General features: G+C 37.4%; 1 protein-coding gene across 3 annotated transcripts in view; it reads right to left on the reverse strand.

The window, feature by feature from the left end:
• Positions 1 to 27,312, reverse strand: part of LOC149138333 (uncharacterized) — a 439,570-nt gene that overhangs the window by 274,315 nt on the left and 137,943 nt on the right. For all 3 annotated transcript variants that reach the window (XM_089447178.1, XM_089447177.1, XM_089447176.1), the window contains 2 exons: positions 10,420 to 10,530; positions 9,696 to 9,902 (listed from right to left, as the gene is read on the reverse strand). In XM_089447178.1, the coding sequence (XP_089303304.1) occupies positions 9,696 to 9,902; positions 10,420 to 10,530 (318 nt within the window). The remainder of the gene's footprint in view (positions 1 to 9,695; positions 9,903 to 10,419; positions 10,531 to 27,312) is intronic.

A 27,312-nucleotide genomic window follows, 5' to 3' on the forward strand; every position in this document is an offset into this window, starting at 1 on the left:
ACCGGATTCTTCCAAAAGCCCTGTCGAATCGCGAATCCAGCGAATCCGACACGATTCTCTGCGGATTCGTGTCCAAACTTCAGGACACGTCGTGTCCTTTTATGACACGTCGTGTCCTATAACGTGTCCCGAATTTGCAGTGCGTGTCACGATTTTTGGGACGTGTCCTGTTTTTGGGACATGTCAAGCCAGAGTTTTCAGCATTCTTTTGTATTGTTCATAAGATTGGCGATTAATGAATCGATTATAAGTTGCCAGAAAAGAAAGGCCTATTCTAGTATCTTCCATATCCTAACTGTGTGAAATGGTGGTTTTATTCTTTGATTGATTGGATGATTTTCTAATGAAATATGGCCTCTGTCTTGAATGTAGTTGCATATTCAAGAGCCAAATTTGAACAACCCTTGCTTCACTGAGATGCTAAATGCTGCTAAAGGAATGTTGTTGTAATAAATGGGATTTGGTTCACTGAGATGCCTTGCTTGAGATTGGCATGGAGTTCAATATTTTAATATCAAAGCAAGCATTTGACGAAGTGGTTGCTTTCAGTTTTTCCTGAGTATAGATGTGAGATATATAACCCTAAGGTTTGGAGTCTGGACAACATTATATCTTTTCATCTTGAATCTGGTTTGCTTGGAGGGAACAGCGTTATTTACAAAGAAAAAAGTGGTCAAATATTATTGTTGATATTTAGAGGTCAAACAAGCATGATGTGCCACCTTGATTGATTCAGTTTTTATCTGGTTCTTTTGAAAGGGTTGCACCATTTAAAAAAAATGGTGAAATCTAGCTGTAAGTTGTCTTTCAGTTATGAATTATGAATCATGATTTAAATTTTTAATAAATTTATCATTTATGTGACCAGTACCACTGACATTTATTTGAATTTTGTATGTACTATGCATGCTAATTAGTAATTACTAATAGGCATAGCTATAGATGAAGAATCAAGATCTATGTTTGAAATCAATAAATTTGTATCATTAATTAAAATTTGTGTAAGAAATATGATAATATCTAATTTTTAATATATATATATATATATATATATATATATATATATTTTGAAATATATATTATATATATATTTTTTAATAAAATAATATATAACGTGTCCTGTTCCGGGGGGTCAGCGTGTCCCGAATCCGACACCACGAATCCCGAATCCTACGTGTCCTGAATCCCCGTGTCAGGTGACTTAGCTTGTAATCTGTTTCTGGTTAATAAAAGAAGACTTTGGGGTCCAAATCTTGCTGGTGTTACTATCTGGAATGCTGTGAGCTAATTTAGTTTCTGCATATTTTACTTTTCAGCCATTAATAATAGCTTATTGTAGAGTATTGTGAGCACAGGTATCTTGTTCACTTGCTAGGGTTTGAGTGGTGTTAGGGTTTCTGAAGTAATGGCAGGTATCTCCATTACTTTTTGAGATCTAGCAGCATTTTTGCCCTCTTTACTGATGGTTGTTTTGAGCTGTGCAGAAAACCCTTACTGAAGAAGATTGGTGGGCGTTTGGGGAAGTTCTCGGCTGAACCAGCCAACTCCCGCAAGCATTTTTTGCTAAGCCCAGTTGGATTTGATCCTGGGTCTATCATTCAATTTATTTTTCCTAATTTGCATGAGAGATTTTCTGAAGTTCTTCATAGTGAAAATCTGAAATTTTTGTTCTTTAAAATATTTCTTTTCTTATTGCTAAATCTGGCTATTAAGGGGCCAAAATCTGTAAATTAATCAAGCTGATCTAGGGTTTCAAATTTTTTGCTTTATACAGTTTTCTTTAGGGTTTTGTCTCTTTGCAATAACAGATACACGTGATCTAGAAATTTTCAGAGTTTCATCAAGCAAATTTTGAGTCAGCCGTCGAAGAGCATTCCTGGAACCGGATCGTCGATATTACTTGCATCACAAGAAATCGAAAACAGTGGAAAGCCCTCAGCATCACGCGGAGTCTCACTGGTTTCGCAAAACGTCAGGAAAGAGACGCATTTTTGGGCAACTTTCGACGTGATCCGATCAAGCAGCAAATCTGTCCCAAATCGAAATCGTTCACCGCAGAATTCCTCAGTCACCTACGCATTATTATCATGAAGATTCAATTTGTTTCATGTTAATGAAATTGATCCATGCGGTTGTGTCTGTCACTGCATAATCTCTCCACCAAAAATATGATGAAAACTACTCCCATTCAAAACAAAATCAATCGACCCTTTGAAGACTGAGCGAGGATCAAATTTCTCTGCTGTGGACACCAGTTTTTTTTTATCGACCTCCATCTGCACAGGGTTTGTAATCAACACGGTTTCAAAATCGATCCTCAATGGCTGCAATCCGTCCAGCGTCTTCATCATCTGGCCACGTGATTTCTTGAATCTACTGCGTATTATCGCTGCTCTCACCGTCGTCCAGATCCGTCTGCAACATTCCTCTCCGTCGTCGACTGTGCATATATGCATAAATCGTGTTCATGCCTCGCGTTTCCAAAAGGTATTGACATGACTGCGTAAGAAAAGCCATTCGATGTGAACCATTTAACGCCAGGTAGCTAATCCGAGCAAATCGAAGTCGTTTATGCAGTGTTCAGGTAATGTTTCGAACCGATCCATGTGTTTGCCCTCCGCTGTCATTTCTTTCTACGGGTCACGATTTCTTTGTTTTATTAGTTCTGCGTTATTAGATGCATTCGCGTATTTCGTTTTAGGTTTGTTAGATGTAGTTTTAGACATAGGTTATTTCCCTCTTTTTAGTTTTGTTTAGATTAAAAAAATCGTTTTATTTAGGATTAAAATTTTAGTATTTTGATAATTCTTTTCTTTTAGGATTTCTTTAATTTTTAAATTTAGATTTTTATATATATAAATATAAATAAATAAATAAAAAGAAAGAAAGGGGTTTTCATTTAGGTTTTGATTTTTTTTATTTAGTTTAGTTTTTAGTTTTGATTTAGATTTTAATAATATTTTTATATATAGCTTGAATCTCATTTTTTTAGGGTTTGGTGTAGCTTAAATTTCTTTTAAATTTATTAAAAATATATATATATATATATATATTGAAAAAAAAAAAAAAAAAATTGGAAATTTTTCTTTGGCCAGATTCTGTTATTCTCGGGAAATTATCTGATGTGGGATTAATGTTTATCATTTGCATGTGCTTCAATGATCATTCAAAAAAAAAAAAAAAAATTGCATAAATGTGACATCTGGTTAGTGTTTAAAATCGAATTTTATCTTTTGAAGCTTTAATCGCTGGATCATCGTTTAAGCATCTTCTCTCGTTTTGGTAATCTTTGTGGTTTTACTGGATATTTAGCATCATTCAAGATATTTGATGACAAATGATTGTTGTTCATGGTCTATATTTCTATATCATCTAACAAGTAATCGTTTAAAAATTAATCTCTTAAGGCACTGGTCTTTTAACTTCTAAATCCTTTTAGTGCTTTTCATATCGTGTCTCCCAACCAACTGGTCGACAGTTGGTCATCGTTATATTATAGGGCTACCCCCCTTAGCCGCGGGAGACAGGCTTAAACAGAGAGATCGGGGATCAGAGTGACAGCCCCCAGTCTGAGCATTGTCTTGTCAATCTGCGCGACAACACTACAAAAAGTAAAAACTAACGCTACAAGATGTTACATTGAATCTAGATTTAGTAACACCAGAAAATGTAAAAAATATCTCAAAAGTAATTCTTCAAGAAAACCAAAAGGCAATGCAAAATATACAAAAGGAAGTTGAAAAGATTATCATAGACAAAAATGAAGAAGTTACTTGCCTCAAGGACCATGGCGAGAAATGTCTGACGCAAATTAAGAAACTTAAAAATGATAAAAAATCATTGAAAAATAAATCAAAAGAACTTATCACGAAAGAAATGTCAAAATCTTCAGATGCAATAGTCCCAGTTGAAGAAAAAGGAGCAAATATTGTACTAGTCAATATCACTACGCAAGAAAATGGCATGCCAGTTGAAGTAAAAACATATGCAGATGTTGCAATTCAAACATAGGAAATTTCAAGTGAAAATCCAGTGTTCAACCAAGCGACTTCAATACGTGAAGGAAATTAGATGCTTCAAGTAAATCAAGAAATCACGAGAAATAGGATAAGGGGAAATCAAGTCAAATACTTCAAGTAAATCAAGAAATCACCAAATCAGGATAAGGGGAATCAAATAACAAGAACTTCTTATCGACACCCAAATCATAAAAGCAGACATTTCAACCAATCTACAAATTCATATCACTCAGACTAGAAACAACTAACTTATGTTTCGAAGACTACTGATGTCAGCTCAATTCAGTATTATGATAAAAATTCATCTGAAGTATCTAATAGCCACAAGATTCCATAGAAGATTGCTTCAAGGTCTTAGGTTGTGATTGCCCTATCATGGTTGTTGGTAGAATTATAGAGTTGATTTCCTTTTTTTTCTTACAGACTGGATCCTTTCCATTCTAAAATGTGGTGGAAATTTGGAATGTATTTTGCTCTGTTACACCGGAACCGCTCCCGAGAGGTGGGAAACCCGTTCCAATGGTTCATGCGCTCTCGGGAGCTTTGGAACTGTATGGGAACAATACCTGAACGTTACCTTTTCAGCGGGAGCTGCAATGAGAGCTGGGGAAAGTTCCAAGAGCTTTCAAGATTAATTATTTTGGAGTTCTGACATTCCCTAGGGTTAGGGAATAGAAAGAAAGGCCAAAGACATCCTTAACACTGATATCCTTAATTGAGAAACTGGAGCAATCTCTTGATGGGTTAAGGAACCATGTGGCACCTCGACGTAAGGATGATATCTGGGATGTCATGCTGATGAGTATTTCTTTTGTTGTTTATGTATATATATCGCAGAAGATTGTGTGTGTGCATATTGTATGTGTAGTCAATGCTTAAACATTAGAGTTGCTTTTCTCTCTTAAGAATAATTAGAGAAACATATGTAAAATTGTTCCTTTGTATTTTTAAGATAGATTGTTTCAAAGACTAGTCATGTGTCAAAGAACTGATAATGAACTTGACATTTTATATATATATATAAAAGGCAGAGACACTCAGAGAATATATTTATATATAAGAGAGATTATATATTTACTATTTATATATTTAAATTGATTTTAATATTTGAATATTTTGATTCAATATTAATTTTGATTATTATATAAATTATATAATTAAAATAATATTTTTTATTTTTTTATTATATAATATTACCGCTCCCGATTAGCCGTTCCCTGTAAATTTTGGGGAAACCTCTAGCTGTTCCAAAGACCCATACCCAAGTTCCCAACATTCCCACATTCCAAAAACTCATGCAAAATAGGTATTTTGCTAAGTCACCTGACATGGGGATTCGGGACACGTAGGATTCGAGATTCGTGGTGTCGGATTCAAACACGTTGACCCCCCGGAACAGGACACGTTATATATTATTTTATTAAATATATATATATATATATATATATATATATATATATATATATATATTTAAAAAATATACATATATATTAAAAATTAGATATTATCATATTTCTTACACAAATTTTAATTAATGATACAAATTTATTGATTTCAAACATAGATCTTCATCTATAGCTATTAGCATGCATAGTACATACAAAATTCAAATAAATGTCAGTGGTAGTGGTCACATAAATGATAAATCTATTAAAAATTTAAATCATGATTCATAATTCATAACTGAAAGACAACTTACAACTACAAGATAGTAAGATAAACACACTGATAACTGTAGTTTTCTCATTAAGTCATCAAATCAAAATGTGTTACATAGGTAGTGTTGGTGCAATGCCAATGGCAAATAGAAATAGAAAATATAAAACAACTATAGGTATACAAGCCTCAAGGCATCAATCAACATCACTATCCCCATCATCATGGTCCCCACTGCTCTCCTCTACATCCTTCTACTCCATTGTATCCATAGTTGCCTCTGCATCTGCTGGTATGGAGGTTGACCCCTCTAAGTCATCAAATCTAACAGGCTCTAGCACTGGATCATTGAGATCCATGTTGGCCAATGCCAACTCAGCAGTGGTGTCCAGACCCATATCATCAGGAACAGTGTTACTTGGGAGCAAAAGCGAAAGCGGGGAGCGGGAGCGAAAACGAGAGCGGGAGCGACATATTCAGAAGCTCTTGGTTTGGTGCTCTTGATTAAATACGAGTTCCATACCCTAATACATGACAAAATTCAATGGAAACATTGCAATCCCCCAATCCTAAAATCCTGAAAAACTGATAAGTCTGCTGGATTTTGAATGAAATCTAAAATTCTACTTTCTCCATATGAAATCCAATGAGGCCAGAACCACTCTCAAACATCCCGAGTCATTTCATGGTAATGTTAAAAATTTAAGTAAAAAGATGAAAATGAAGATTAAGGAGAATGTCACTTTTACTTTAAGAATTTAACATTACCATGAATAGCATATCAATACTAGGGCCTAGACTTGATCATGAAGCTGCCAAAATGCTTTACTCCTTGCTCCAACAACACAAATCACTTGCCAACAGCACAAATCACTTGCCAAATGACAATTTTAATGAGCAAACACGCCCTTTTCATTCCCACGCTGAGCTTAGCGAGTCTTGGAAACCGGACACGTGTCCTAAAATCGCGACACGCTTTTGAAAATCGCGACACGCCCTCGGACACGACGTATCCTGTGATTTGGACATGAATCCGGACCGAATCGTGTTGGATTCGCCGGATTCAAGATTCGCAGGGGGTTTAGGACGAATCCGGTGACTTAGGTATTTTGTAATCGGTAGTAGTAATTGATCTTTTGGAGTGATCGTCTTTCATTGAAGTTTGTTATCTTCATTTTTTATTTTGTTGAATGCATGAGATTGAAGCTAGTGATGCCTTTCATGGTGTATTGTCATGGTATGAATCCGCGTTGTATGCTACCATGATTTCATCATCTGGGTTTTGTACTTCTACTTGCCTTCCATTCACAATCTTATAGTAACACAAGGACATGGCTTCACATCCATGTCCTGGTATCTTCTTCCCACACTTATAACTGTTTTTTTCTTCTTTGTTCCAAAATTCATAGCTGGATGTGTTTGAGTCCTTTTCTGCTTCATAAATGTATAGTTTCTTATTGTTGCATCCAAGTCCTAGTGACCATTTGTCACCACAATATCTACATTTGTTTATTTTATCTAAGTTTTGATGCCAGTTTTCATCTTCCCTGGTGAATGATAACTTGTTTTTCTGTTCAAATATTTTTTCTACATGTCCAGCTTCCTCAAATTTTTTAGGGTTCCATGGTTTTATTTTACTATGGTTCTAATCTTTCAATCCACAAATGTACATTTTTAGCAATTTCTCATCTGTGAACCCATTTTGTCTAGTTGCCCAAACTTTTCATTTGCGTGTAGTTTACATTTCTTTTTTGTTTAAGTACAAACTTGTTATACAAGTCATCATCTTTTTCATCAGGAAACCCCTTTAATAAGGCAATCGTGAAGTTTTCCCAATGAAAAGAACGAACATCACATTTTTTTTGTCCACCATTGGAATGAATCATAAACCTCCCCAACTAAATTTTTGGAAGCTGTCAATTTTTCTCTTTCACTTATCATGGGGGGCCTGATTCAAAAACCTCTTACATTTTGCCGACTCAGATGACTGCTCCCCCATGGTCCCTTCTATCACACTTTCATAATTCTTTATTAATTTGTTAATGATTTCTATCTGGAATTTTTGTGTCATTCGTACTACCTGAAAAAAATGCTTCAGCCCTCAATAGACTAAGGGTTCCACCATTAAGGCATCTACCTTCTCAGTTAGTTGATCAATTATGTCGCCATGGTAGTTAAATGTCATGGCAGTTTCATCCTTGTTATCATTTCTTATTCTTAATGTAGTTTCCTATCGATCTTCCAATTGTGCAATCAAATTATCAGTTCTAGCTCCCTTTTATATTAGTTTAATCATTTTCTTTATTAAGACTTTTGCCCAGCCCCCAACTCTGTCCATGCCACATTGCCGAGATGATATTGTATGTTTAACCTTGTCTCTACATCAGTTGACTTCAGCATGTAATTCTTCATTGCTAACCATCTTGGAATTTGCCTTTTTACTTCCAGACACAACTTTTTATTTGTTTTATTTTTAATTTTCCTTTTTAAAATAATTTTTTCGAGAAGTTTCTTTTCTCTTCACTATAATATAAAAAGGTTACTCTTTACATATTATAACTTCCATAAGAAGAATTAAAAGACACAACCCTTCAAAGTATGGGTTGACATGCTTCGAAATATTTGTAATAAAAAAAAAATATTAAAGGAAGCTGAGCATACCAATGTAAATGGTGGCTGAGTAAATACAATGATGGATACAAACCTCACAGCAGCAGTGGCAGTCGTCAACCTGACAATGGCAAGACAAAGCAAAGCACAGTGGCAGTGACATTCGTCGACCTGACAGTGGCTAGACAAAGCAAAGTGTTGCAGATAGGATGGCGAAGGCGAGATAGAGAAATAGCAGTGGCAGGGCATGGAACGGACAGTGGGAGGTGGCAACCGGCAATCAGAAAAAGGCAGTGGGAACAGCAGCACACTGGTCACGGTAGCAGGGAGCAGAAATGAGAAAACACAGTAGAAAGGTGGCAGCACAATAAACAGCATTTCTGCTCTGATACAAATGTAACAAACCAGACCTGCTTGTATACTGAACGCAGAATAATTTATAAATTTGTGAGTGTATTCACTGATAAATTTATAGAATGAATAAGAATGATGCTACAATAACCCTTGTGATGGTTTACTCTATAGCATTGATTGGTCACAAGGTGAAAGGGTACATGCCCCTTGACTTCTCATTTAATTAACTAATTTCTTTATATTTATATTTATGTTTATAGCAAATACTGCAGCAGCTTATCACGCCTGTGATGTTTGTAATGGTGAATCAGGAGAGAATTCTCTACATTAATTACAAGATGAATCCACCCTAGACATCAAAGTTTTTCCTCTCTCTCTCTCTCTCTCTCAATACCTTTTCTCAAGTATACAGCAAATGACAGGGGAAATAGAATGGAACAGAGTACTGTCTATGCAGAATAAAGAAGCAGAGCATGCAGAAAAGCAGTGAAAAGTGGATTGAGAATGTAGTAGTAGGAAGTGGGTGGCCTCCTGGTCTAAGATATTATTGCCTGCTGACAAAAGGTTGGCACCTCAGCTGCAAGTCAATACTTGTGATGTACCTAGTGTTATGAGGAGCCATCATCCAGTGATCAGCAAAGGATAAAATATTGTACATTGATATGAAAGTGATGGTTACAATTAATGGTCTGGGCTGATATAGCCCACAAGAGGAGCAGTCATAATGAATAGATTCGACTCTAGGGAAATGTACCTATTAATTAATATATTAACTAAGACTTTAATAATTAATATACATTTTATATATCCTTCGGTATGTAACATTTATCAAAGTATATCTTGTAATCTCCAAATTCCGTCTTCCTAATTTGCAAATTAAGTCAAACAGCTTGCCTTTTTATCCAATCATAACATGCAATAAAGGGATGTGCAAGTTTGACAGTATTTAAGCATCACAAACATGTTGGATGAAAACCTTTTTGCTAACATTTTCCTTGCTGTCCATATTTTTATTTAATATGTCAGAAGGCAACAGAGGTAAGGGCAGGAACATACTTGTAAATGCCGTGGCAGAACGCTTCCTAACAGCTCAACAGGTATTTTCTCCAAAGCTTCAGTATGAACTGTGTGATTTGTAAAGGAAAATACTTTCTTCACAATTTCCCATGCTCTGCTCCATTCTAAATTTTCCTCATCTACCAGCATCCTCATTAACTCAGGTACCGCAAGTGAAGGTTGTGTATCATTGAGCTGTAATGCTACCTGTAAACCATCATGATATCAAAACAAAAAAGAACATCTTTGACTTTCAGTTTGTGCCCTTCTGGAAATCGGAACGATACATGCAATCCAAACATGCCCTTCAATAGAGAGTGATTGTACATGCAATATAAAATCTAATTTATATTTAACCAAAACCATAACACAGAAAAAGCATAACATTATCTGGTGATGGATGTTATTGAATCAGAAAAGGTGCCAAACTCTTAAAACTAGAAATTTATTAATTCAGAAACCCTTCACTGCCAATAAAAAGTGAATAAAAAAATGGAAAAGGCGTGTTTGGCATTAAAGAAGAGAAGCATAACATGATACAAAGTTACAAACACCTAGAAAATGTGATGCAGCATCTGTGCCTATGAAACATTACAAAATACAAGTCCTGCTATAAAGTGTTCCTATGCTTTAAGTTCAAACAAATTGCCTATTAGAATGCAAACTGTCTAAAAATTAATTTTAAAAAGAAAAAGATTTAGAGAGCATTCGAGAGAGAGAGAACCTTTTGAGGAAAATCATCAATATTGATATGAAAGCCTTTGAATCTCCGCATAATGTCTTGTAAAGAAGCTGAGACAAAGAAGTATTGCTGCTTCAGATGAAGTTCCTTACCCTGCAACATGACCACATTCAAAACCTGGCTATGATCTACATGCTTCAGTAAATAACAGGAAAATGTGTAAAGCTCATTAATGGCATTCAAAGGCTTTACGTGTTACATTTATTCCAAACTCAGAAAAAAGAAGCGAGATGTTTCTCTGGCAGACAGCATCCAGTCACCAGGGTGCAAGGAATTGAACAAATACAAAGATGCTCCTACGCAATGACCAAGTGAGGCATTTAGAACATAACTGAGTTTGGCTCTATTATCACAATCACATATTTCATATCAGAAACATGTTTTCAACATGGCATCACCAATCCATAAACAATACCAAAAATGAAAAGAAAAAAAGAGACTATCAAACCAATCTTCATACAATCTGTTCAAACCATTGAAAACGAGATTCTATTTGCATTCCAAGCATGATTAGCAAAGCACGTGAAAGACATTGAAATTAGTCTGCATGGCCTTGTTGCCCCTAATTTTGCATGAGGCTTCTACTAGTGAATTTTTCACTATCCTTGTGATTTTCATCACAAAGAGCTTTGGACGGTTAGGGTGTTCACGTTCCATGCATTGTTGATGACATGGATGATGATGTGCTAGAGGTTTTGATGCTGTAGTGCTTTGCACACATGCTTATCATGGAGATATCATTACACTTGAACATATGATGTTTTAGTCTCCACTCCTTACTAGATGATTGTACATAACGATCTATGGCACCTCGGTGGAATTCCCTAGCATGTTTTAGCTATGTAGACATAGCATTGGCACCTCCATTTTGTTGGCTTCATCATGGCATAGATTACTTGGTATACATTCGCTTACACATGGTCTGTTGCTTGGATGGATGCATATGTGCATGGTTAGGGCTCCTCGCCTTCAATGCCCTAACTCTTATGGATGATATTCACATGTGGATGGATTACTTCAACATGGAGCATCATATCACCTTGAGCACGCCCCTTCGTAGGCCCACATTTGGAGGCATCTACACACTTGCCTTCCTTTCATGCATGTTTTGATGAGGAGGGCATCCTTCTCATTTACAAGTTAGTGCGGCTCATGATGACTTGACATATGATTCATAGCATGTTTAACAGTTTAACTCACTCTTCCCACCACCTAACATCTCCTCATGCTTTATTGGTCGGAATATGCTATCTTGAGGGATTAATAGGCACATATGTTGAAGGACTCTGTTGGAATCATTTTTTTTCTTTAATTGTGGTTCGGGGTGGGTTTAACTTAGGTTAGGGAAAAGAATGAAGGGAATAAAAGTCTATTTCTCCTCTCATTTCCTCACTCTTGTATTTTTGGAGAGCTTGGAGAAGAAAGGAGAAAGAGAAGGAAAGAGAGACTTGAGGAGAGCTTGGAGGAGTGAAGGAGGAGGAGCTAGGAGCAATGAAGGAGGAGCTTGGAGGAGTAAAGAAGGGCTTCCATCTGCAAGAGCTAAAGAGGTAAGTGCAAAACCCAAACTACCTCATTTTTCTGTGATTGTTTTTTGTATTTTTCTCCTCTCTCTCCTACTCTTTCCCATTCTTTCTTCTTTCTCATTTAATTGCAGGTTGTCCAACACCTATATTCATATTCCAAGATGGTGTTCTTTTGGCTTCTATGTATTATTCCACTTTTGGTTTTCAGGATGGCAAGGGGAAATAGGAATAGAAGGGAAGAAGAACAAGAGGATAGTGGTCCCCATATGAATGACCCAATGTATGATGAGGAGGAAGGGTTTGAAGAGGAAGGGGATGAACCTGAAGAGAACACTAAAATACTAGAGGAGAAAGCTGCATTGACACCCTTGTGGAACTATGTGACCAAACTTGAAGGGGGAAAAGGTGGTGCAAGCTACAATTTTTTGTGCCCTCATGGTTGTCATGGAGGAAAACCATATAGTGGTTCATATATCCATGTGAAGAGGCATCTCTGTGGGGTGATGGGCAATGACGAGAAAAAGGGTGTCGTGGGGATACAAATTTGCCCAAACGTTTCAACTGAACAAAGTAGAAATACATCCAAATAGAGGAGGTTGCACAACAAAAAGCAAGAAACAAAAAAGTCAGTCTGAATCAAGTGCAACCTCTAGATTTGGTAGCTCATCTCCTCATGGGACTTCTGCAACCTCTAGAGGTAGAACAATAGGGGATTTCCTTAATGTTGTTGGGAGGGATGATGTGGATGGAAAGATAGTCTGATTTCTTTGTGCTTGCAGTGTACCATTCAATGTGCTTCGCTCTCCCTATTGGCATGATATGGTTAAGGCCATCAATGAAGCCCCAAAAGGATACAAAAGCCCCAACTATAAAAAAGTTAGAACAATGTTATTAGAAAGAGAAAAAGCAAAGGTTCAAACAGCTTTGACATGTTTTACAAATGAGTGGGTGGATTGTGGGGTATCCATTGTATCAGATGGGTGGACAAATATTAGAAACCGACATTTGATAAATGTTCTTGGTGTTTCTGCTAGTGGTGCAGTGTTTATTATATGTCATGACTCCTCTTCCGTCAGTGCAACTTCCTAAAACATTGCAGATCTCCTATTGCAATCAATCAGAGATGTTGGTACTAATAATGTGGTTCAAGTGATCACTAATAATGCAGCAAATTGTAAGGCAGCAGGACAAGTTATTGAGCATACTCATCCACACATATTTTAGTCAGGGTGCTTGGTGCACACATTGAACCTTTTGATGCATGATATTGTGAAGCATAAAGAATGTGGATGGATTAATGAGCTTTACGAGAGAGGGAAGCAAGTCGTTAAATTTAACACAGGGCATACAAGGGTAAACTACTTTTATGCCACTTACTCCAAGTTGCAGTTGCAGGTGAGACAAGCTTTAACTAATATGGTGACCACTGAATCATGGGAGGAAATTAACACTAATAGAGATGGTACTAATGTAGCCAAGGACACTATTCTTGACATGTTATTTTGGTCACAGATTAAATATATTTTGATGTTTTGCAATTCACCAAACCAATTTATTACATGATCAAGTTTGTAGATTCAGATTGACCAATAACTGGGGAGGCGTATGAGCAAATGGATAGCATGTCGGGGCAAATTAAAGACATTGTTGATCCTAGAGATATCACCTTGTACAATTATATTTGTGCAGAGGTGGAAAAACGATGGGATATGCTAAACATTCCATTGCATGCCTTAGCATATGTTCTGACACCTAAATACTATCATCCATCATGGCTTTCAACACCAGCACTTGGGGGGAAGCAGGAGAAAACCACACCTACATCCAGAGGTTCTAGAGGCTTATATGAGAGCATTGGATAAATTAGTCCCTAATGAGGAGGAGGTTGCCATGGTATGGAAACAGTTGAACAACTATACGCTTAGCATTGGTCCATTTGGGAGCATGCATGCAATTAGAGATCGAGAGACTTTTTCTTCTCTTGAGTGGTGGAACATGCATGGAGGTGCTACTCCACTTCTACAAACTTTGGCATTGCGGGTGCTATCACAGGTGGTAAACACTTCTTCTGCAGAGAGGTGTTGGAGCTCTTATTCTTTCATCCATAGTGTTAAAAGAAACGGGTTAAATTTAGACCAGGCAGAGAGCTTGGTTTATGTTCACACTAACTTGTGATTGTTGTCCCATTACTGTGATGATGCAAAGACTAATAAAGACCTTAACGTTTGGAACAGAAATCCAAAGGAGACCAATTTGGAGGATGGAGTGTTGCGATTAGAGCAATTAGAGGATGCTCTTATCTAGGATGATGATGATAGAGTTGAGATGCCACCCCCATCTAGTACCTTGGTTCCCAGCTTCCATGCTTCAACACCAATAGCAGGGGCTTCATCTTCATCAGTTTCAGTGCCACAACTTCCGCAGCCACCATCTTCTTCATTGCCACCACGGGGAGGCCCACCGCCACGTACTGTTTGTGGTGGAAGGAGGAGAGATTAGTAGATATATTCACAATTTACTACTTTTGTCATAGATTAGACTTGTAGGCTTGTTGTGAATTTGAACTTTTTTGTCTTACTCTTCCTAGTTCAGTGTGTACTTGAGTCTTGGTGGTGGCCAAGTAGCCTATTTTGTAAACATTATTATTTGAATTTTGGACATGACTAATGTTGACAGTTGCTCACTTGCTAGATAAGTTACTTGAATGTTTGATGATTTTATCTTCTAAATGTTTTATGTTTTATAATAAGCTTAAAAATTTGATATATGTGTAATTGCTAGAATCTACATGGTTGATGCTTGAATAATTAATCATTGATGTACAATGGGATGCCATATCTATCTTGATTTATGTAAAAATATGCATGTTTTCATGTCTTCTACAACTAATTTGGTATTTGGGATGTTTTTTTTTAAATAAATGCAAAAAAATATAAATATATATATATATATATAGTAGACGCTTCTGTGACACTTTGCTTCCTAGATTTTTGCGAAATGATGCTTCCGCGTCCCCGCTTCCAAAAAATGTCCCTATTTCGGCCCCGCTTCGTGCAACATTGGATCCACCTGCTTGATTGCGCATGACGTCCACTTTGGAGATTATTTTTCACATTTTATCATGCTTGTTTACGGTACGTTTCACCTTGGAGATCCCACAAGTCCCTTGAGGAGGTTCTTCATGGTTTCATGCCCTATTTTGAGGAGACATCCATCTTGGAGAAGGTTGCTTCCAATCACAATTGAGGATATCCCACAATAGAGAACATCTAGGAGGTTTCAAACCTAGAACTAGGGTTCATTGTATATTTTGATGGCAGACTGGCTTCGAAAGAAGTTCTCTTTTCACAAAGTGCCCAAATTTGCACCAAATCAACATCATTAGATGCAGAATGGATGTGGGAATTCTAATATGTGGCCATAATAGAAATTTTAACAAAAACATGTAGTTATGGTGATTTTAAAATCTGCCACAAAAGAATTTTCACCGCAATTTTGACCACTCATTTGAGGAATGCCCCACCTCTTTTGATTAAACGTTTAGTTATTTTGGGAGATAATGATCGATATATGCCCATGCCAAACATTACCCTAGCTCTCGAGGCCACATTGCCTATGTTTTGTGCATCTATTGGAGATCATCCACACTTAAGACTTTCTATTCATTGTTTGTTGGGACATTTCACCTTGGAGAGCAACACATACACCTTAGAGTAGTTGATGTGATCCACATGGAAGCCTTTGGAGGCTTCGCATTGCACCTTTTACTCATCATGCTCCTTCTTTGATGAGGACAGCCCACTCTCTTGGATATATGTTTGTTGGAGACTTGCATATGGGGCCTTCACCACTTCATTATTTTATGTATTGTTAAAAAAATAGGAGGAAATAATTGTTTACTCCTCCCTAGTCTAGATCTATGGTTTTCACATGAGAAATTATTATTTTATTGGAAAAGATGTGTTACCCCTCATACTAGGATGACAAGTAATTGCATTTGCAAGTTTAATTTGTGGGGCTTTGCTCGAGGATAGTAATTCCTAGATAGAGTGAGCTTTTATATGTTGCTTGATGATGGTAAGCATAGTGGCCCCCTTGATGGACACTATGGTTGATGAACTTGGTTGTCTTGATTGTTTTCTTCAAGATCATATACTCCTTAGTGTCGATTGATCTCATGCTCACTCTTTTGTGCTATGATGTGATGGTTATCTTCATGGTGTTACTCCTTTGCATGCAAGCATATGCATTGATGCTATTGATATGACCACCTAAGTGTTGAAATTCTAGTAATGCAATGACTAGAATAGTTTTTCACAAATGATAATTACTTCTATTCATGTCAATGGTTTCTTCTTTAAAAAACTTTAGTCAACAAGTAGTTATACATGAAAAACGTCAACCAATTAATCTTCAATAATAGCAGTGTTGTCGCGCGGATTGACACGACAACGCTCAGACCGGGGGCTGTCACTCTGATCCCCGATCCCTCCGTTTAAGCCTGTCTCCCGCGGCTAAGGGGGGTAGTCCCTGTGAGATGATGAGACCAACTGTCGACCAGTTGGTTGGGAGACACGAGATACGATATAAAAAAAAAAAAACACTCGATGGATTTGATTAATTTAGCAGACTAGTGCCTTAAGAGATTGTGGTTAAAACGATTACTTGTTGAATGATATAAAAATATGGACCATGAACAGCAATCATCTATTATCAGCTAAATCACAATGCTCTTAGAATGACCAAAACGATATCCAGCAACTGAAAGTTTCGAAAAGATAAATGCTTTAAACCTCCACGAGAATCCTAAACCATTAACTAGATATCATATTCGCATCTCGACTTAAAAAATTCAGATCTCAGCATGAAAGATATAACATGAGAAACCACTGAAACTGGCAAAACTAATTTTCCACAAAATTTTAATATTTTTTCAAATTTTTTTAAATCTTTTCTCAATTTTTTATTTTTTAATATTATAAAAATGAAAATTTAAAATCTAAAAAATTAAAATTTAAAATCTATTCTAAAACTAAATTATATTAAAACTAAACTATATATAAAAAATAAAACAAAACCTAAATAAATCTTTTTATATTTTTTATTTTTTATATATTCTTTTGTTTTTCATAAAATTGAAAATAAAGTCCTAAATTAAAATATAAAAAAAAATTAAATCAAAAGCTAGAAACTAACAGAACCAAAATATAAACATAAAATCTAACTAAAAAAAAAATCTAAAGACTAACTACTAAAATCTAAATAAACCCTAACTTAAACTTAGAAAAATAAATTAGAATCTAATTGAAACTTAAATCTAAAATATAAAAAACAAAACTATACAACTAACTTACGCTATGCATCGAAAATAATCCAAAACATTTAAATCTGAAACCTACGTCTAAATGCAAAATACGCATCGAAGGACTGAAACGAAAAAAAAAAAAAAAACACAAGACGTAACCCTAGCCGATGATCATAAAACGCAGATTCGATTTACCTGCTGAGCAAAGGAGAAGGATCAATGGTTACCTGACGATACATTTACCTGCGGCTCTGAATTGACTTCTGCTGACCAGCGTAACCCTAACGATTGATCGAGTTTTGCCTTCGTGATTTGCTTGTCTCAGTCGACGGTGGAAGGAGCGTGATCCGGACTTGATGTTGGCGTGATGGCCTTGATGAATCACGTTGATAATATGCAGACGGCTGCTCTGAATCTATCTTTGCAGATGCGTGAATAAATTTACTAGCCGTCAATCATAAGCTGACCAAAACGACGCATTTGCCACAATGACACGCAGGCTGGACGTGAATCGTTTCCAGCAAAACTACGAAACTGTATAATCTGGTGATGGCGGCAGTCTGATATTTATTGATAAATTTGTACATTCGTAGGGGTGAAACACTCTGAGCCCGTTCTGGGTTGTAAATGTTTCAATTTGCCTGGCGCTTGCTTTGATTGTCGGCGGACAATACTCAGAATGCAGATATGGCGGCTTTGAATCGATTGCAGATGGCAGACTGATCAGCGTATTCTGTTTTGGAGCCCACGTTGAAATCCGACCATTCGTCTTGAACGCTGAATGCTTGCCACAATCGTTTCGATTTTGGGCTGAGAACTAAGCAACGACCCCTCTTCGGCTTTCTTGGTATCAACCGGATGGCAGGATCCTTTTTAATGATAATCGTTTGAGGGTTTAAGGTTTCCAGCAGAGGCTAGAAATCAAAGATGTTCACAACGTTCAAAATGCTGAAGGATCATATAACCAGACCCAAAAATGAAACTTGAACACTTTTCTCAACGATAAATGACTCTCTGTCTGCTGATCAAATACCTTCTGACGGCGGTCCTGCAATTGCAAGGAGACAAAACCCTAATGAAAATTGAACAAAAATTTGAAACCCTAGATCAGAAAAATTTGAAACCCTAAGACAGCTGATTTAATGTACAGATTTGGCCCCTTAACAGCCAGATTCAGTAATAAGCACAGAAAAATTTTAAAGATCAGAAAACTCATATTTTCACTGTGAAGGACTTCAGAAAATCTCCCATGCAAATTAAAAAATAAAACTGAATGATAGACCCAGGATCAAATCCAACTGGGCTCAACAAAAAATGCTTGCGGGAGTTGGCTGGTTCAGCCGAGAACTTCCCCTAACGCCCACCAAATCTTCTTCAATAAGGGTTTTTCTGCACAGCTCAAAACAACCATCAGTAAAGAGGGCAAAAATGCTGCTAGATCTCAAAAAGTAATGGAGATACCTGCCATTACTTCAGAAACCCTAACAACATCCAAACCCTAGCAAGTGAACAAGATACCTGTGCTCACAATACTCTACAAAAAGCTATTATTAATGGCTGAAAATAACATATGCAGAAAATGAAACAATTTCACAGCATTTTAAGAGAGTAACACCAGCAAGATATGGACCCCAAAGTCTTCTTTTATTAACCAGAAACAGATTTACAAGAGAGCTTCTTCAGTCTTAGACTCACAGATCGAATGAATCTGAAAATGACCCCTAGCACCCTATTTAAAGGAAATGATCCCAACGGCTAGTTCGAGTGATCCATGTAGAAATGATCTCGACCGTTGATGAGGATCAAGACATCTCTTGATCTCATCCGTCGATTTATTCAAAAATAATATTTTACATGCATTCACTTAAAATATTATTATTTTATTAGTTAGGGTTTTTGCTTTATTTTTTAATTTTTTAATTATTTTATTATTTTTATTTATTTTAATTTTTTAATTTTTAATTATTTTATTAATTTTTTATTTATTTTATTATGGATCATTGAACTAAGCCTTTGGAAACATCACCTAGGACCTAGGACTTAGGACTCATGAGGGGATTTAAAACATTTTTTAACCCTCAAGACACAGTACATCATGACTTTTTACAGTTTACATCTTAAGGGGACAAACCCACTTAATACAGACCCTCACAAATCACCCAGTTCTGCGACACAACTATAATCTAGCAGATCAACACACTAGGATTCTCCTAAAATTCCAATGACAAAATCCATCCCGGCTTTGGGGTCAGGTTTGAAGGAAAACTCTGCCGATCCATGGATCGATGAGACGAAAAACCTTCCGGGACATAGATTACCACTAGAAAGTTAGGTCCACCTAGGCAATTCACATACACGACTCATATCTGCTAAGATTATTTACAATTAATACATGCAGCCTGGGTTTACAATTAGATTGATCAAGCTGCTGATGACTGCAGGATGGCACGGACACGTCGATCAGGTGCTGCCCCTTTTTGCAAAGAAAAGGGGGTGTACTGCATGGGTAGTTGACCTGTAGTGGTCAACAAGCAGTAAATAGAGATCACAGTAGACAATAAGCAAGAGACACCAAGATTAGGCTCATAGCCAAGGCAAAACCCAATAGGGTAAAACCCAAAAATTCTTTCCTTATGAGATAGGGGTTATGGCCATCAACAATACATTTGAATGATCCAACAAATAAAAAATAACCAACAATGAGATACCAAACAAAAGTCTGCACAAAATAAGATAGAGATTCCACTTTTGTTCAATAAGATGATTTGCGCAAGTAGGCCAAAATACAGGCCTAACATCATTGTAATATAAGGCGAAAGTTCCTATTGTAATCACCAACGAACTATGGATAAGGTACACCCAAAAAGCCCTCAGTCAATTTCAGAATTGTGTCACAGAAGGAGAGCGAGCCTCTCTACAATTTTCAGTTAGAAAAGAGGTAACAAATCAGAGGTAGAAATGATCCCAAGTCACTGTAAAAGCAAACCCTTGAAGTTGATCCAAACAACAACCAAAAGAATCCTTAAACTCCTCTTCGCACGTGTGGATATCTCCTGAAATGGAAAGTCGAACTGTTGTGATTGCAGACTGAAATGTTTGAGCTTGATGGTGAACGAAATGAATGCCAACAACCGCTTATTAAGAGGCATCATGAGTGGGCTAATTAGCCCTAATGGGCCGACTTGATGACCTTCCAAGGAGCCGACTTGTAGGGCTTGTTTGAGCCAACTTCAAGTGACCAATAATTAATTTCTTTGATGAAAAATGTCGACTGAAGCTACAATAAAATTCAACACTAAGAAGAGTGATTTCATATTTTACACCTTTGTCTCTATTTCCCCATCTAATTCTATTTGGTATTGATGAACAAATATTTTAGAGAAGGCTCCAGTGGCAAAAGAAATTGTAGAAGATGGAGGAAGTTATCACCACAACTCGTAGAATTCCTATTAATGATTACATCAAGGCAAACTTCATGGTGCTATTGAGAGTCTCCTAAAGACCCCACAAATTTCTCACTATGAACAAGTCATGTATTTGATGTTTAACGTTAGATGGAACCCTATTAAAACACCTATGATTGTAAAGGGATGTATGAAGTCATATTTCAATCTTGTATAAAACACTATTCTCAGGTTTGGGTGGACTATAAGTATGATTTTCAATTACAAGAAGGTGACCCTACATTTGTTGTTCTTGAAACACCATGGAATTAGGCCTGCAAGTAGATATCTTAGGTTTGAAAGCTTGAGGAGGAGAGTTGTAGATTCTACTAATGTGTATGAGATATTCGCTGCTAAAGATACCACAAAACTTGCCCTGCAATCATAAACACAAGGCTTGTGCTAATAAGGAAGCCTCAATGAATATCTAAGTGAATGAAAGCTCACAGTATATATATATATATATATATATATATATGTCAAGAGAAGAATTATGCAAATCTATATAGTCCAATTTTTTTTCTAACAAGAATGAGTGCAGTCCACTTACTAGAATCAATAACTTCATACATATGGTTGCCACTATTTCACCAAGTAGAACAACTATTACATAAATTCCACAAGAGCCAGCTTACAACATGTCTTCAAAGACTTGAACCCATGCAGCTAGGGACACGAAACGTGTGCGATACCACTCGAGCTAAGTTCCTTCTACTATAAAGTCCAAATATTACTAAGGGAGGTCTTGTTACCCACCAAAAGTGAGTAACCCCTAGGAGAAATTTTTTCTCCTCATTTGTTAACCAACTAGCCAACAACCCCATGATGATCAACAAATAACATTATGCCAAAGTCGGCTTACAGCATGTCTTCGAAAACTTGAACCCATGCAACTAGGGACACAAAATGTGTGCCATACCACTCGAGCTAAGTTCCTTCGACTATGAAGTCCAAATATTACTAAGGTAGGGCTTGTTACCCACCAAAAGTCGGTAACCCCTAGGAGAAATTTTTTCTCCTCAATTGTTAGCCAACTAGCCAGCGACCCCATGATGGTCAGCACATAACATTATGCCAAAGTTCTCCATCATATTGCTCCAGTTAGATCTCTCTCCCATTTTGCATTCCTCTTCAAGGAATGTGGATCATATCTCAATAGGTACTCTAACCATTCTTGCAAACAAGTGGTTTCATTTAATGTTATGGACATAATGATGTGAATCACAGGGCAAACTAGATGATTGACCTATCTTGATTGTATCTGTGTTCCCACACTTGACTTAGGAGGTTAGCCTTTGCCTCTAGTCTAGTGGAATCCCCTCTTAGACCTTAGGGTTTAGGAAGGGCGTTATTGCAGAGGCAGTGATTGATACAGCATGTCCAAGGTAATCCATACCTATCACCTTCCATCTATCTCAATTATCCATCTCCATTATTCAGGCTAGTAGTCATTGGTCACTAGCATTAGCACCCTATATCCACATCCTTGAGTCAAGGACCTACAAACTTAGCCCTAGAGGTTAATGCAACTGAAAGAAAGTTAAAAATATATAAATCCATAATGAAAGAAAATGTGAAATGCAAAAGATGACTGGGACAATATCTAGTGCGTGGCGCAAAAGCCTAGCATGCGCTCCACTGCCCTCATTAGCCATCACCCAATTCCTCAAGCATTTAATGTTGCATTTTAAAGAGAGGAACTCTTGAATGTCCCAATCACGATGAATGAGAAACCGCTACATATTAAAAGGATATTCGAAAAATAGAAAGCAAGCTTGGGTTCCTAAGTTATGCACCAAATAAAGACAAATCATTAAAGTAAAAAGCACACCAAAGGGGTGGAAAAAGGAGGCCAAGGAAAGGGGTAACTCATGCCACCAAGATCGCTCCCTCCTTATGTCATTATATTGAAGATGTTGGACCCACATTAGCTAGTCCCATGGCTATACCACAAGTCTCTCCCACTCCATCACCACCATTATCACAACACCTATGGATTAATGGTCTGACCTAGGACATGTCACATCCTTTGGAGGTTGGAAACACCTAAAAGGGTTGTTGACCTAATCATGCCTAACATAAGTGAGGTAACTTGTTTAGAAATCCTAATCTAGTCAAACATTTGAAGGTGAGTTTTGTATGAAGTATTTATGTACCCCAACAGTAGATATGGTTCACCATGATGTTTTAATGGTTTCATGTCCCTAATGAAGTTGATCCCTTAAGGGAGGGTTTCACTCTTCTTCAGCACCCTTCAGCTGGTTCTTTGCCTCCTTTTGTGAGTAGACCTAACATTGTGGCTCCAATGTTGGCCCTCCAAATATAAGAGTTGGGCCATGAGTAGCTTCCACATGATTCTACACCCCTTGATGAGGCTCCATATGTTAATCGCTAAGCTAGAAAGCTTGGGCATTAGACTACTTGATGATGTGCCCAAATGGACCCATGATGTTACACCCCTTGATGAGGCTCCATATGTTAAACGCTAAGCTAGAAAGCCTGGGCATTAGACTACTTGATGATGTGCCCAAGGGACCCATGATGCTACAACCCTTGATGAGGCCCCATATGTTAAATGCTAAGCTAGAAAGCTTGGGCATTAGACTACTTGATGATGTGCCCAGATGGACCCATGATGCCCCTAAGTTGGCCCTGACCCTATTTGATGGATGGTACCTTGTTTTGGAGCCCAAACGAGGAAGGTTATCATTGAGATGATTTGGGAGGGCCATCACATTCTTCTTTGACCTCAATGCTTGCTGTTAGAAATGCCATGCCACTCGCACATGCATGAATAGGGCGATGTAGGGCCTCTTTTGGATGGCATCATAGTGGAAGAGGCACCTTTCGAAGATGTACACATGCACTTTGGCACTTTATTGGAGTGAGGAGCACTCTTAGATCCTTGTCTTAGTTCCTTGATGCTTTATTGCCTATTTTGGAGGATAATGTCATGGCGTAGAATACTTTTCTCCCACACTTGAGTTATTTTTGGCATTCTATTATGTTTTAGAGTTATTTCAAGGTTAGCTTGTGACCATTGACCTAGTTGAATGTTCAAGTAACTTTTTTAGGGATTTTCCTAGTAAAATTACTGAAATAAGGCTTGGTTGCCCTCATATAATTACAGGGGAGCCTTATTAAGTTATTCATCATCAATAATCATCACACTTCTCTCTCTTTGGGAAGTGTACATTAGATTTTGCCTTGTTTTTTCTTAAACGCAATCTTGGAGAAGGATTTTTGCTTGAGGATGGTTTTGGTATTGATTGAAGAGATTTTTAAGCAAATTTTGCAAGTTTATTGCTCATCTTCTATATTTTGCATGCTATATTGTGCAAATTATGGTTTCTACATGTGCCATAGTTAAAATTGTTGTGTTTGTCTAGACATATCGATTCCTTGTGCTACGCAAAATTATTTTCCTTGAATCCTTCAAGAGAACCCTGAGTTGTGCATCTCTTGAATTTAAAATCTCCCTCTTAAGGTAGTTGTTAGGACTTGTAAGAAGAGGCATTGACCCTCTCACCCTCTTCAGAAAAATGTCTCTATTAAATTTACCATAAGTAATTCCATTGCCAATTCAAATCAAGGCACTAGTCTAGGTGGTGGGGATCAATCTCTCTACTTTAACTATTTTCTCTCTCTTCTCTATGTTAATTTCTTGAAGGTTCTGTGGCATTCACACATGCATGTACTTAAAAATTAAATACATAGAATCTTTAAGTAGATTTGCAGTGGAATATTTAAAAAAACCACACACACAAAAATGACACAATATGCACCCTGGAAACCTTGAAGGGAAAAACTAGCAAGAGTGTTTGTCTTATTCAGTCTAAGAGAAATTTGAAAACGAAATTACAAAACAATAGGATCTAAATTTGTTCTGTCCGAGAATGATGAGAACACAAAAAAAATCTGCCTCAATTTCCATGGAAACTGTACCACCAGCTCTCCTCTCCTCTCTTCTAATTCATGCCAAAACTCACCACCTCTTTAGTTAACTCGTCTTGGAATTAGCACCATGCATGTCTCTTAGTGAAGTGCGCCCTCCTTGGGATTCTCGCCATGCATGAGTTCAGTCCACATAACTAAACTCTTGGTTGCTTCAAATTAACTGATTTTCTTGGAGATATCTCTAGTCGTCATTTCTTGGAGTTAAATCCTTTCTCTATCTTAACTAAACTAAACACTATGACGTGTCACTCAAATCCAAGCTCTTTTTCTCTCGTTAAACAATTATTAAAAAATAAATATTCCCTAAAGTCAACATCAATAATTAATTGATGTACTTTTTAATGAGTCACTTTATCAAAATAAGAAAGTATGAGTTGATTAATTAAATAGGACGATTTCTATGAGTTATGACACTTAGCCAACATAGCGGTACCTATCCTTGCAACAAATTTAACTCACTCCCTTTTAGCAAGGAAAGTATTCTGGACCACCCCCAACTTATCTCTAAAATAAATAATTTAACCTTTCATGAGTGCATTTGTGAGGATGTTCACTACTCGCTCATCTAAAGGAATGTACTGCAGTTTCAATGTGCCTTTGTGCCTTTTTTAACACAATCACGTATGAAATGGTATATGAGCTCGATATGCTTTGACTGATCATCAAACACTCGATTTTCTGAAAGCTTGATGTAGCTTTGATTATCACAGTGTATCATGGTTGGTTCCATCCCCTAACCAAATAAACTAACAAGTAACTTATGAAGCCAAATGGCTTCGCATGCGGCCAAACTAGAAGCCATATACTCTGCTTCCGCAAAGCTCAGTGCGACCAATTTTTGTTTCCTGTTGTACCAAGACACTACTTCTAATCCCAAACTGAAACAATATTAGGAAATGTTTTTTCTATCTGCTGCACTTCCAACCCAATCTGAATCTCTGAACCCCATCAGTTTGACTCCATCTCCTTTCACATGTTGCAATCTATACTCTACCGTGACTCGTAGGTACCTGAGAATGTGCTTCGTAGCCACCCAATGAACCTTCCTAGGTTCAACCATGATCTGCCTAAGTTTGTTGACTGCAAAGCAAATATCTGGTTTGGTGTTGACCAAATACATGAGGGATCCAATCAACTGACGGTAGATCATGGGACCTACCAACTTTGACTTTGAACCATCGATCTTTTTCTAGTTGGTAACCATGGGAGTTGACATCGGCTTGTAGCCCTCCATCTCAAATCTCTTTAGGATTTCTATTGCATACTTTCCTTGTCCAAGAAATAGTTACCCTATCCTCTACCATACCACTAATCCCAAGAAGTAGTGCATCAGTCCAATATAATTCATCTCAAACTCTGCACCAAGATCCTCCTTACACATGCCAATGAGCCTCTCCCATCCTATCAAAAACAAATCATCTACATATGGAACAATGATGATTGGCTCACCCTCTACAAGCATGTAGTACAAGTTAGAGTTTGCATCACTCTTGGTGAAGCCCAAACCAAAAAGATACCAATCTATCTTGGAGTACCATGCAAGAGGAGCCTCTTTAAGTCCATACAAGGTCGCCTTCAACTTGCATACGTAAGCCTTCCTGTCATACTCCTCAAACCCCTCTGACTACTCAATGTAAACCTCTTGCTCAATCTCTCCATTAAGGAATGTTGTTTTCACATCCATTTGATGGATCTTCCAACCCATCTCAGATGCAAGTGAAATGATGGCTTGAATAGAAGTGTATCGAGCAACATGAGCAAAAGTCACCTTGTAATCTACTTCCTCTTTTTGAGAGAACCCCCTCCTACGAATCTTTCCTTGTATTTCTCAATGTTGCCATCTACAGCATACTTTATCATGTAAATCCACTTGGAGCTCACCGCTGACTTACCCTCTGGACAAGGCACCACATCCTACACTCTATTCTATTTTCCACCATGGCATCCCGCCATACTTGCTGCTTTGCAACCTCCTGATAAATAGAAGGGTCATAAAATTTGAGATTACAAACAAGTGCCAAGTAACTAGAATATCTCTGCAATGTCTTGCACTCCCTGAATGTTTTCCTAGGAGCCTCCACATGCTCTTGTGCATCTCTAAGGTTTGCTTAGCCCACCTGGGCTACCTCTTACCCAATGTGTAAGGCGCATCCTATAAAGGAGCAGCATCTAGCTCCTCTCTTTGCTCTGAAGTATGAGTATCAAAACCACCTAAGCCCATGATCGTCCATGTACCAGTCACTTGTGCCTCCTCATCCTTCAGAGCTTCTAGCTCCTAACTTGCTATAACTTGTGGAACACTATCATGGGACTTCATGAAAGCCCTATCCTCCTCAAATCTAACATCTTGTCTAACCACTGTCCTCCTTAACGTTGGGATGTAGATCCTGCAAGCTTTTGAAGTCTCACTATACCCTATAGATATCCCCTTTTATGTTGTAGGGTTGAGCTTTGTCCTCTTCGCAAAGGGGCCATGGCAATATACTGTGCTTCCAAAAAATGCGAAAATGCACAATCTCAAACTTCACTCCTGTAGAAGCCTCCTCTGAAGTTTTTTCCCCAACACCTTGTGGGGACTCTTGTTATATATGTAAGCAATTGTGCTGCATGCTTCTGCCACAAAACATGGGAAGACTCTGATCATGAA

This window comes from Pinus tabuliformis, chromosome X, assembly GCF_031772625.1.
Source record: "Pinus tabuliformis cultivar Carrire ecotype Pingquan chromosome X, CPIR1, whole genome shotgun sequence".
NCBI classification, from domain to species: Eukaryota; Viridiplantae; Streptophyta; class Pinopsida; order Pinales; family Pinaceae; genus Pinus; species Pinus tabuliformis.